The following is a 14,061-nucleotide window of genomic DNA, read 5'->3' as shown; positions in this document are numbered from 1 at the left end:
AATATGCACTCTTGGTGATTCTGAGTTTCATCTTTCACCATGTTTAATCTAATCTCTCAAGAGGTCAAAGAGAAAAAAATACAACAAAAGCAACTTGCTTGGTAATGGGAGTTTCAACATGGTCTACACAAAGGGATACTTGAGTATTGCACCCTTTTGACAGCAAAGATATTCAATATGTAATTGGAGGATGTGTTTAGAAGAATGTGAGGTGTTGATCCGTGTCAAATTCTCCAAAAATACACCACTTTTGGCAAATCAACACACACCCATTGATATATCTTTGAAGTGTCTACGGAAGCTAATAATTGAAAATCTTGATAATGATAAATCAGATGACAAAGAAAATTATACATTAGAAACATATTACACTTCAAATATTATACTTCAGATTTCAGAACAAGTAGGAGGCATATGCATCCATCATTACATATATATACCTCAAGTGCTCACTTCTTTTTAATCACCTCCAAGTAGTCTAAGCATGAGAGAAATCGAATGGAATGTGAAGAAGAGGCAGTCAGGAACAAAAAAATGAAATGAAGACCTCTTATGCTGTTGGTTAACAGTTGAACTTCATCCCGTAAAAATCCAACAAACGAAAGTAAACCACATATTTGAGCACAATTTATTTAGAGCTAGAGCAAGGTTAAAGAACCTTTCATGGATTTGACAGAGCCACCAGTTGATTAACTGAACTTTATTCTGAACACACTAATAAACACTGTATGATGAATTCCCCAAGATTCTTCGGTCTAAGCTTGTTTTTTCCATTTGAACATGAAACTATTCACTTTGTCAATTAGAGGCGTAGATTTCAACCAGGTATACCAAATGGAGGTCATTTCCTCCTCAGATGTCCCAGTACAACTGATGACTTCTTCTAATACACGATACTTGTGTAAAAAAGTGGTACTTAATGGACATTCGTTACCACAATTCTGATTATGAATACACCGCTCTAATGCAGGAAACACCTATATTTAAACAAAAACATAAGATATAGAGAACATAATAATGCTTAAGCTCTACTGAATTAGTGTCTACAAGCACAAGAGACATTTTTTTTGATAGGATTTTCAGGTAAATCAACAAATTACCTGGAGTGCTTTGCTATCTGTACATGGAAGTATGGATATGATGCTGGGACGGTTGATCAATATCGATATCATGAGCAATTCAATGATCCGGATGGGTACAATGAATATCCCGACATTACGACTTGGTGGAATAAATATTTCGCTTGTATTTTCATAAAAAAGGATGTTATAGGTCTGCAAGAATTTTGCCAATGACGTAGTTTAAAACCCAATTCAACAAGTAATGCATAAATCAATGGCACAAAAAGAATGGAAAGTACCTCCTGGCAATATACTATTAACATCAAACCTTCAGAATAGTTGAAGTTTTGAACAAAGTGATTAAGGTTTGTGTACCAACTGCTATCCATATCTCCAAAGTTTGATATTACTGTACTTGGCAAGAAGAAATTGAGTCGGACACTTTCAAGAGAAGGTCCCAGAGATAAGATGGGCATTTTCTCACCCTCAAAATTAAATTGCAACAAATTTGGAGCTTCAATCGTCATTCTTTCTATACTCTCAAACTTAAATATGTTGACTTTCTTGAGTTTTGCACTCTGAATCTCTACACATTTCAGCTTATTGCAGCTTGTTAGATACAAGCTTGAAATGTTTGGGAACTTGTCATACATATCTCGAAACTGTTGGTCTGTGATGCTGGCACCATTGAGCTCTAGTGTGTGTAAAGTATTGTTAACCTCCAAAATAGCAATTTCGCAAGGATGATGATTTCCCTGATCAGTATGTTCTTCTGTATATTTAAAGCGCCCAAGTTTCGGAGCTTGGACAATCACACTATCGAGTTTGCATGATGATATATTCAAAAAATCTAGATGTAACCGTCCAACAACATACAATTTGCTCATACCTTTGCAAGACATTAGAGTTAAGCTCCTGATGGATGGGCATTTATCTAAAACACTTCGCATTTGAGCATCTGAAATATAAGCATTATGCAAACAAACCTCGCGCAGACAACAAAATCTTATACAAGTGGTGCTAATATCAAATTCAAACTTGCAATTGCTTAACCACAGTGCATCCATCTTCTACGCATTATAAAAAGCATCAGGTAAGCTATAATGCGACGAATCAATATCCGGAACATGAATCACAATAAACTCAACATCAACTTTAACAGCCGATTCAATCCAACGATCCAAATAAGGATCCAATTCTCGATCCCAATATGACATGAAGAATTTTGTAAGATTTAAGTTGTGTTCGACATGGGTTTGTAGCGGTCAATCAACCACCGGGACAAAATCTTTCAGATCCCCATCAAATTGACGGAACACCAAACAAGGTCTAGAGAGCCAATAATAGTACCATTTCTTCGATAAAACACTAGTTATCGCCCCGTCATGCGAGCTGAGGTCGGTGTAGCACAAGATGTGATGAATGATATGCACAGGCAATTCTGATATTCTGTCTTCTCCATCAACACTTTCTTCCATTAGGGTTTCTGATTTTGGTAGGTGCTGCCGTTTGCTGTTGGGGTTCGTTTCCATTTACAATTGGGAATCGATTACTACTAGCCTCCATCATATCTTAAATAGTAGCCTCCAACATATATTAAGTAAATAGCCACTTTTAATAGTAGCCTACATCATATCTCAAGTAAAAATCATCACTTTTAAATAGTAGCCTCCATCATATCTCAAGTAAAAGTCCCCTCTTTTAAATGGTAGCCTCCATCATATCTTAAGGAAATAGACACATTTAAATAGTAGCCTCCATCATATCTTAAGTAAATAGCCACTTTTAAATAGTAGCCTACATCATATCTTAAGTAAAAATCATCACTTTTAAATAGTAGCCTCCATCATATCTCAAGTAAAAATCATCACTTTTAAATAGTAGCCACATCATATCTCAAGTAAAAATCATCACTTTTAAATAGTAGCCTCCATCATATCTCAAGTAAAAGTCCCCTCTTTTAAATAGTAGCCTCCATCATATCTCAAGTAAAAGTCCCCTCTTTTAAATAGTAGCCTCCATCATATCTTAAGGAAATATCCACTTTTAAATAGTAGCCTCCATCGTATCTTAAGTAAATAGCCACTTTTAAATAGTAGCCTCCATCGTATCTTAAGTAAATAGACACTTTTAAATAGTAGCCACTCTCTTGACGCGCTTGGACATATATGTCTTTTTTACTTGGGTGTGTGTTTATAAAGAGAACTTGTTTTTAGAGTATATTGTTATTGGGAGGGTAAAATATATTTCTTTTGAAAAATTAAGTGTTTTGATAAATTCTTACATTGTTTTTAAATGAAAATAGAAGTAGTTCTTTTTATTGTTGAAAAGTTTGTGCTTCTGAAAAAAAAAAAGCAGAATTTTTTTTTAAGACTAAAATATCTCTTTTATAAATATATATTCTTTATTATTTAATTAACGTATCTCGTTTGGTTAAGTTTCATTCAAATTTTTTTATTTATGTTGATATACTATTATACTTATATTATATATATCATTTTACGTTTTATTTTACTTAGTAAGAAATAAAGGTAACAATAGTTTCTTGTAGGGTTAGAAATATGAAGGAGTCTACTTATTTTTGCGGTGAATTTTTCCGTATATAATGGTTTAATTTGTGGAATGATTTTTAAATTAATGAATATGTACATTTTACTTTAATTGAAATAAATATTTCATTAAAATTTTGTAATGCATATTTAAAATAGTTTCTCTTTATAAAATAATATTAATATGGGAAAAGAGTTTGATATACCAAACATATGATATGATCAACCATGTAAAAGATAAAAATGATAAAATTTCAAGATATTTTTAGTCAAGTCATTATATATTTACAATTCTTGAGAGATGTGATAATGTTAAATCATAATACATATATTAGACCCTAAACTTAGCTTCAAATTTTGACTTTGAACTCTAACTTTTATAATGCACAAAACAGACACTTCAATTATCTAACTTTTAAATAAATAAACACATGAGTCCTACATGACTCAATACACGTAGGACACCACGTAGAACAAAAAATGACATGCAGGATGACATGTAAGGCATATGTGTCTATTTGTTCAACTTTATACAAGTTTAAGCGTCTATTTGTGCACATCCAAAGTTAAAGGGCATAAATGTGATTTGAAGCCAAGTTAAAGGCCACATTTATGTATTAGGCCTTTAATTTTTGTTGAAATGTTTTTAAACCTACTAAATTTACTCTCTTTTTTCTTATAATAATCGAATACTAGAAAGAATATTCAAAAGCTTGATCAGATTATTTATGTTCACATGAAGTATGGATAAATTACCTAATTTGTAATAATTAGAATTCAACATTAAGGAAAATGAAGATCAGTAAACAAGTCTGAACTATACCAGATGCTTTTAGAGGTACTAAGTGGTTAGATCTTCACCAAAACAAATACACTTACTAGGCTGCTGAAATATGAATGATTCAGCTTTAAACCTTCACTAAGTACAAAAATGAGGAAATGGACTTGTATAAAATTAAATAAGTAAACGTATGTGTTCTACTAGACATAATACAAATAAGACGTTACATTGGACACAAAATTATCATGTAAAACGTAAACATGGACAAATGTGCTTATTAGTTCAATTTTATATAAATTTATTTATCTACTTATATACTCATAAAGTAGAGGACATAGATATTAATTGAGACCAAGTTAAAACTTGTTTATATATTATGCCAATTATTTATTTATCTCAAACTTTTGCTTTGATGCATATTAAATTTACTTATTACAACAAATCTCATGAGTTTCAGTTGCAAACAACGATTGCATCAACAGGGTATTTTGTAACACTATCCACAAAATAGTGGAACACTCAACAAGATCAGTAACAGATTGAAAATGAAGCTGAATCGCGTATCGGACCTGATCACGGAGAAAGAAGTAAGCTTTCGTTATGTTTCTTTACTAAGTTCTTCTTTTGAGATGTCCGTTCACTCGAAACATTCGATAAAGTAGCTACTGATAATTTACCTTGAGCCATGCTGAGGAACCTTTAGAAGAAAATCAAAGATGTGGGCACGACACTGGACCTATGTCCCACTTATATATACTAGTTCTCAACACGTGTATAGCTAGTCATGTAGAAATTGATTGGTAAAATAGTAGTAAACATTATTAAAATGAAACATTGAATAACTACTAATGCATGAAAAAAAATATTAAAGTACTAAGTTGTGAATAATTAACGTGGATCGTCATACAGTGGACTTGTTTGTTGAGGTGAAGATGACTGGATATCGTATGAATTTACAAAAATGAGCAATCAATTAGGTCCACAACAAAATCATATAGAAAGCAAGAAGGATGGAAACAACGTCTATATCATTGAGCGTCATGAGTGACAACTTCACCTCAAACTCGGGATCTACCAAAGATAACGACAAGAGAAGCAATGGGTTCGTGAACCAATTATCTGCCACTGCCAGCTTGATTAGAAGTGATTGCAATTTGCAAGAACAGAACAGAGTGGTACTTTTTGCTGCTATCTATGCTTTGAAAAGAAAATAATAATTTAGAAAGTGTGGTTTCAAGGAGGTATTGATGGAGACTGACTCGAATTTTACAAGGAATAGCAGTCACACCATGAAAGGCTTGTGAGTTAATTTTCCGAATTTGTCACACATACAGAAACGCTTGATCCGTCACACTAATTTTGGGTCTTTCTACGACAAACGGAGGCCTTGAGATGTGATGATACAAAAAAGTGATAATGCCCAAGTTCCCCTTAACTTATGCTCGAAATTTCAGAGACATACTTATACTATACTAAGGTTCTATTACTCTCTGAACTTATTTTATTAATAATTTTTTATCCCTTTTTAGCGTACGTGACACTATCTTGTGGGTCCAACGATGATTGCCTTTTTTTTCAAACTAGTGCCACGTAAGATAAAAAGGGGTAGAAATTACTTATAAAATAAGATTAGGAGGGTAATAGAACCTTAGTATAATATAAGTGTGTCTCTGGGATTTTGCCCATAGGTTGAGGGATACTTGTGCATTTTCCCTACAAAAAATAATGAAATGAAGACCTGTTAACAATAATACACTTTCATCCATTGCCTTCCTTCCGTACAATCCGACAATTCCATAAAATTTAGATTTCATGGATTTGATTGCAAGTATAAATATGTAATCAAGTTGGAGTCTTAGACATAACCGGGAAAATGCATACAAGTAGTAATAGATCATACGTATTCTGAACACACAAATTAAGGGCCCGTTTGGATGAGCTTAATAAAAGTAGCTTTAAAAAAATACTTTTGAAAGTGCTGAAACTTATTTTTAAAATAAGCAGTTATGCGTTTGGATAAAAGTGCTGAAGTAAAAAAAAAAGTTGTTGATGTGTTTGGCAAATAAGTGCTTATAAACAGCTTTTTAAATCAAAATGTCTGAAATACCCTTAAAAGCTGTTAACATAATAAAAGTTAACTAATTTATATTTTACAACCATAAATAATTATATTTTGCTATCATTCACATATTTCTTTCTCCTCACAAATTATTTATAAGAGGAATATAAACTTATTATAGATTTTAAAGATATATAATTTGAATAGATTAAAGAACGATTTAAGATTTTATTTTAGTTTTATCCATAGGTAATAATAATTGCCTATCATTCACAAATTTCTTTATTATCACAAATTATTTATAAGAGGAATATAAATTTTTATTTAAGTTATATGTGCAACTTATTTTATATTTTAATAATATATAATTTAAATAGATCACTTGAAAGATTTAAGATTTATTTTATTTTCATTCATTAGTAATAGTAATTGTCTATCATCAACACGTGAAAAGGGAAAAATAGAAGAAAGAGATGTTAGGGTTATGTGGGTAATTTGGAGATTGTATAAAAATATTAAAGGCAAAAATGTAAAAATGTGGTCAACTTAAAACAGCTTATAAGCTGAAAAAAAGCACCCCTACCTCAGCTTTTAACTTTTGGCTTAAAATAAATTTTTTTAAACTTATTTTAAGTATTGCCAAACAGCTAAATAAGTCAAAAATCTGCTTTTAAATCAGTTTGACCAGCTTTTAAGCTGAACCAAACAGGCTCTAACTCTATGTTCTGAATTCCCATGTTAACATGAGATTAGTCGCTTGGTCAATTAGAGAGGTGGATTTCAACCAGGAATACCAAATGGAGGCAGTTCCCTCCTCAACTGCACCATTACGACTGCTGACTTCTTTTAATCTATGATGATTGTGGAATAACTCCGTATTGAATGGACATTCTTTACCGCATTTTTGCTTTTGTTGCACACCATTTTAGTGCAGAAAATACCTGTATTTAAAACATAAGAAATAGAGAATACAATAATGCCTATGAGACAAACAGTCAACATAAATCAACAGATAACTAATATCAACCCTTTAGAATAGTTAAGTTCCAATGTCTTAGTGTTTACAACAAGAGACGACGTTTTTTGAAAGGATTTCCAGTAAAGCAAGAAGTTACCTGGAGTGCTTTGTGTTGTGAATAAATCCGTAACAGAAATAATATTTGCGGTAACAAAGGTAATAAATGTGGAACACAATACTATGGTTAATCAACGAGAATAAAAGAGAAATAATGACACCAAGATTTTACGTGGAAAGCCTCCTAAATAAGGGAAAAACCACGACCCGAGAGGACAACGAATATCACTATAGTAAGGATTATACACTTGTATGTCTGAGCAAAACTCCAAAGACCACTACACATTCAAAAGAAATAACATTCTTTTGATTTTTCCACCTCACTACAATATCGCTCACACTCTCTATTTTTCCTTACAGATTATTTTCCCCTATGATGCCTCACTCTTCTTTTTTCTCCTTTGTAATTTTTTGGTGCATATTTGAAATGAGCAAGAGCTCTGTTTTTATAGAAAAATATACTCCTAATGATGTCACCAGTGACATCATAAAAAAATACAAAGTTTCAACCTTTTCACCTATGCAGATTTATTGGTAAGATTTTAGTTGAAAAAAAGAAATAGTGAGCTTTGGTTTGTTGCAGCATTTGTTGACTTTAACAATAAGCAACAAACAAAATTCAATGTTCCTGCATTTTAACTTTTCTTATGTTTATCTACAATGGGTATGGACCCCACACTTTGCTATTTGTACGTGGAAGAATGGAAACGCTCTCGGGATTGTTGATCATTAACTTTCTAACGATCGATTCAACATCCAGTACGGGTGCAATGATCATCTCGATATCATTACTTGGAGGAATAACAACATCTTTTGGATTTTCATAAATAAGGATGTTGTTTGTCTGCAAGAATTTTATGAATGGCATAGCTTAAACCAAATTCAACAAATGATGCATAAATCGAAGGCAGAAAAAGAATGGAAAGTACCTTGCGGAATATCACTAATATCAAACCTTTAGATAGTTGAACTTTTGAACAATGTGATGAATATGTGTATACCAACTTCTGTCTACTGATCCAAAGTTTGTGCTTGTCGAGAAGAGATTGAGTTGGGATCTTTCGAGGGAAGAAGTATTCATAGATGGGAAGAGCATTTTATCACCATAATAATCAAATTCCAATAAATTTGATGCTTGAATCGTGACTTTTTCTAGACTCTTCAATGCTACTAAAGTCAATCTTTTGAGCTTTTCACTCTAAATCTCTATATTTTTCAGCTTAAAGCACCATGTTAGATGAAATGTTTGGGAACTTGTAGTACACATCTCGAAACTGTTGGTCTTTGATGCTGGCACCAATGAGCTTGAGTGTTTGTAAAGTATTGTAACCATCCAAAATATCAATTTTGCAAGGACGATCAGTATGCTCTTCATATTTAAAGCATTGAAGATTTGGGGCCTGGAGTATCAGACGTACAACAAGTAAATTCTCCAGATGCACTGGGCCAAACTTGCAATTTTTTTATGGGATAATTGTATATAATAGCAAACTAATAACCTAAAATAAATGGAGTAGCTACGGTTTGATTTAATTGTGCTCCATAGCAAACGATAGCCAAAGTTTGCTAGTCTCCTCTCTCCCAAAAATCTCGCTCGCCACTCTCCCTCTGCTTGCCTCTCTCGCTTTATACACAGAAGTGTATAAATTGTTTTTCTGTTTTGTATAAAGCGAGAGAAAATTGTATATACACATGCAAAAACATATATCTTCGTGCTATACACTTAATTATACAATTTACAAATATTTTACTTCAATTCAATTGTAGACAAATGCAAATTTTATACAAATATTGCAATGAAAAAGGCTAACGAATTATACAATTGCGAATTATATAATTGCAGTGAAATATAATTTTCTCTCGCTTTATACAACAGAAGTATATATATTGTGTTTGTGTTTTTGTATAAAGCGAGAGAAAAACATATATCTTCTTCCTATACACTTATAATTATGCAATATACATACATTTTACTTTGATTCAATTGTATGCAAAACAAATTTTATACAAATATTGCAGCGAAATAGGCAGCGAATTATACAATTGCAGTGAAATAAGATAGCGAATTATGCAATTGCAGCGAAATTGGCCAGCGAATTATACAATTTAGGCCAGCGAATTATACAATTGTTATATGTATAGCGAATTATACAGTTTTATGTTTGCTATGGAGCGCAATTATGCAAACTTTGCTATAGCATACAAATATGAATTTTTTGTTTTCTATATGTGAAAGTTGCCCTTTTTTTATTCCTCAACAATCGACTAGGGATAGATTTCTGATGAACAAGGATCTATCGATAATTCTTTGCAATTGAGCATCTGATATACGGACACAGTGCAAATAAAGATCCTCAAGACAATCAAATCTTATGTGAGTGGTGCTAATATCAAATTCAAACTTGCACTTTTCTAACCGCAATATTTTCAGGTTTTTAGCATCATAAATAACATCAGGTAAGCTATATGGTTTACTCAAAAAGGAAAGGTTAATATCCAACAGTCTGACGTTAAGTTTAACCGCCAATTCAATCCAAGTGAGAATCCACTTCAAGATGTAATTTTTGTTCGACATGGAATCGCAGAGATTGATCAACCAACTTGACATAATTTTTCAGGGGCATATATTTATGAGATTAGGTCTTGAAGACCAACAATAGTACCATCTCTTGGACAAGATACAACTTCTTGCCGCCTCTCTCACGTTGAGTTTAGTGCAGCATAAGATTTGATGAATGATATGCACAGGCAATTCTGATATTCTGTCTTCTCTACAAACTCTTTTCGCAATATTATACTGCATCGTTTTTTGTTTTGTATTGTGGTGCCGTTGTATGTCCACTTTTAAGGGTTTTACTTGGATTCCTAGTGGGAATTGATCACTAATACATTAAGTGAATTAGCAACTTTTAACATCTTGTGTCAAATAGTAGACACTATTTTGACCTACTTAACAAAGTTAATTAGCTTTTTAGATTATGTGATGGTATAACAAATTTTAGTACACTTACTTAAACACTCAATTGATTAATAAATTTATTCAGCTTTTACTTTCTAATTGTCTTTAACCAATGATGACTGTAGGAATAAATATGATTGTAATCAACGTTGTTACTCAAGTCAATAAAAACAGTGTCATATCGTCAGGAGCTTTATTCGAATCTTTGGCTACCTGATCAGCTTTGACCTTTGCCGCAAATGTAGGTTTTGATGGAGAAATATTGTTTTTCCTATTCTTTGGCATCACATTTTGCTCTTCTTTGGAAGTATTAGCTTTGGTAGAGTTGATGATTGTGTTGGGAGATATACTATTAATCATGTGTTAAGAAATAATATTTATTAGATAACAAATATTTGCTAAAATTCAATAGATCATATATTCGTCTATGATGTCTATTTACTTATATAGTAAATGATTTAGTATGTAGAGTTTTAGCTTATTCACAGAGGATTAAATTATCGGTTTTAGTAAGTATAAAGTTTTTGGTTCGCAATCTAGGATGGAAATTGGACATGCCATCGGGTACGATTGTAGCACAAGATTATATGTAATTTGTCCTGATTATGGGAACAGTATAGTGCCAACTTCTTGTACTAGTACGTTTTGTATGTATTGAACGGGGACCGAGTAGAGATAGTTATTTTAGACTGACTGATAAAAACATATTCTCTAAACTATCAAATGTACTTATATTCTTAATCTTGATATAACTATTATGATCTGTATATATTAATTATTGTTTTGATTTATAAAAAGGTGAGATTCTGAGATGAGTTAATATGCCTGATAAGTTGGATGATAATAATATATATTGGTGAAATAATAAGTTAGTTGATGGAATCCATGTCTCGTTATAGAGATTGATTGATATGCCTGTTTGAAAATCTTATAAGTTTTCATCGTGTCAAATTTTGCAAGTGGATTTATGAATCCGACACATGAAATAAGTTAAGTAGTGCTCTAAAGGAAATTAATCATTAAGTTAAATTCGTCATTGATTTAATTTATTGATTAGTATCTGAAATCTTAACATGGGGAATTACATAAGTGTTTAATAGGGAATTACGAAATAGAAGAGTGCAATTACGAATTTGAAGTGGAATGATTTGTAATTTATTATGGTAAGAATAATTCAAATTCATTATTTAGAATTATTTCCATAATAGGATGCCTCGGTAATTAATTCTGTGGTCCCTATAGAGCCCATTTTCAACTAGAACTCAGAATCCTATTTCTATACAAAAGGAAGAATAATATGAGTTTTTCTAGTCTTCTAGAAGTCTTTTTTTGGATTAGGAAGAAATCTCTATAAATAGGGATTCTCCTAACCTAGAAAAATGATGATTAGTATTCTATTCAATGCTTGCCCACCCAAATATTGAGAGAGTTCGAATGTGACTTGGGATCACTGTAGAAGACCATAACTATCTTGTAGATTCGCTTGAAGATCCGTTTTAACTTGGAGATTCGCTTGAAGGTATTTGCTCAAGCTTCAAGAGGTATTTATCGAATTAACTTTCAGTATGTCTATGTGTTGTAGCATGATATTTGTTTTAGCACAAACGGTATTGATTATCTATTATTCATGTAAGCAGTAACGATCATTATATGCTTCCGCTGCGCATATATATTTTCTAACAATTGGCATCAAGAGCCAAACTTGCATCTATAATAAATAACCTTAGATGATACATTTATATATACGTGCGATTATGTATACATTGCCTTTTTGAAGATTGTAAATAAAAGATCTATAACGTGTTGTTAGACGTCTTAGTGTGACAAGAACATGTTTTTGGCATCTCAAAGCTTAACCTGATTTTTTTAATTATTCTGCATAATTTTTAAAAAATGAAATTTAAAAAAAAAAGTAAAATTGGGGTTAAATAGAGGTGTTTTGTTTTGGCAAATTGAATGGGAATTTTTTTTTGCCTAGTTATCACATGTCAAAGTTTATTCACTAATTCATTCTCATAGGCTACAGTTTTAAGAGTAACAAATCCACTGCTTAAATATTCATTCATTTATGATCTAATCATATAGGCAATTTTTCGGTTTCTAGCATAATATAATTTTGACCACTTAAGAATTTATGATTAGTAAATAATTGTTATTGTGGATTATTTTTGTGGATTCACTGAAAATTCTTATAGTTTTATATATGCGAGATTATATCAATACATTGATTGAGAGTCATGATTAATTAATAGGATCCATGGTCTATTATCTAAGTTATTAGAATATTCTCAATGTATCATGTATAAATTGTTCTAAGTGAATACTAGTGGTGAATATTTATTTACTTGAATGGAGATTCACCATTAGATACTAATAACACTTAATTAATCCATGAGAAGAGATATTAAAGGTTGGGAGAAAACTTAATATCTTGAATTGTCAAGTGTATTAATTTAAGGAACAATTTTGATCGAAGGTGTTGTGAGCCTTAGCTAAAGGAAAGTCACATAATATGTCTTATGCTCATGATATAATTATCAAAAGAGAACAAATATTTGAATCAAGTTATTTTAATATAAACTATGTCTAAAACGATTAATTTTTCAAATTGGTCATAGTTTAGGTGGTCATGAATTTTTTTGATCTCTAATGGACTTAAAATTTGATGGTTCCATTTAAAATCATTTAGATGGGGTTTCAGTAGTTTGTCAGATTAAAATTTGACTTGAATATGATAAGATCATTCTTTCTATTAGTTATGTTCATGTTAAATTTGAAACATGATTGCACATGGTAATTTGACACGAATTGATATGTTATAAGAATGTAGGTCATATTGTTTTAATTCCTAAAAAAGCTTAAATCACTTGAATTTGAATTTGGTCATAGATTTAGAAATAAATATTTTTATAGACTCCAATTGACCTGAAATTTGGTAAGTTCATTGGTAACGACCTAGTAAGAGATACTCATTGCTATATGACTATATTTTTTGAGGTCGTTAAAATGATTTTACATCTGTTCTTTGGAATTAAAATGTGATCTGATATGAATATCATCCTTTATATTGGTTTTATTTATGTTATATGTGATACATGAATTACACATGATGAGTTAACATCAATTAATATATGATAAGGATATGGATCTATTTATTTTTTTATAAATCGTTTGAATCTGAATTTGATCATAGATTTGGAGACAAATATTAATTTTGAACTCCAATTGATCAGAAATTTGATAGGTTCATCAGAAACGATCAAATTTAAAATACTCATTATTATGCAATGATTTGGTAATTTAAGATCGTTCAGATGATGTTTTTAGATAATTTTTGTATCTTGAAAAATTAATTCTACCAAAAAATTACTCGACTATAATATAGTGGTGATAGAGTTTGTTCACCGTGCTCTTGATGACTAAATTTTTGTGAAGTATTAAGTTCATATGTTGTCTTAGACCTTCCTCTATAACAGATGAAATTAATGCAAGTCATTAAAATTTAATCTCTAGTTTTATTTATCTGTATTGACTCTCTTAAATTGAGTAATATTTGATTGGATCAATGGATCTAGGG

The 14,061-nt window shown here is 31.3% G+C and overlaps 1 protein-coding gene and 1 long non-coding RNA gene across 2 annotated transcripts; both read right to left on the bottom strand.

Moving 5' to 3' along the window:
- Positions 1-331: 331 nt before the first annotated feature.
- On the bottom strand, positions 332-3,743 carry LOC101250194 (uncharacterized). Its single transcript, XM_004252318.5, has 3 exons — positions 1,361-3,743; positions 1,101-1,274; positions 332-977 (listed from the first exon to the last, which is right to left on the bottom strand). The coding sequence occupies exons 1-3, from the start codon at positions 2,126-2,128 to the stop codon at positions 756-758; spliced, it is 1,164 nt and encodes a 387-aa protein (XP_004252366.1). The 5' UTR covers positions 2,129-3,743; the 3' UTR covers positions 332-755.
- A 1,011-nt stretch (positions 3,744-4,754) lies between these two features.
- On the bottom strand, positions 4,755-8,930 carry LOC138340567 (uncharacterized). Its single transcript, XR_011213221.1, has 2 exons — positions 7,566-8,930; positions 4,755-7,391 (listed from the first exon to the last, which is right to left on the bottom strand). It is a non-coding gene; the product is annotated as an uncharacterized lncRNA (long non-coding RNA).
- Positions 8,931-14,061: the final 5,131 nt, after the last annotated feature.

This window comes from Solanum lycopersicum, chromosome 12 (assembly GCF_036512215.1).
Source record: "Solanum lycopersicum chromosome 12, SLM_r2.1".
In the NCBI taxonomy this organism is placed as follows: domain Eukaryota; kingdom Viridiplantae; phylum Streptophyta; class Magnoliopsida; order Solanales; family Solanaceae; genus Solanum; species Solanum lycopersicum.
Note: the sequence above shows the minus strand (reverse complement) of the source record. Positions and strands in the feature narration are given on the sequence as shown.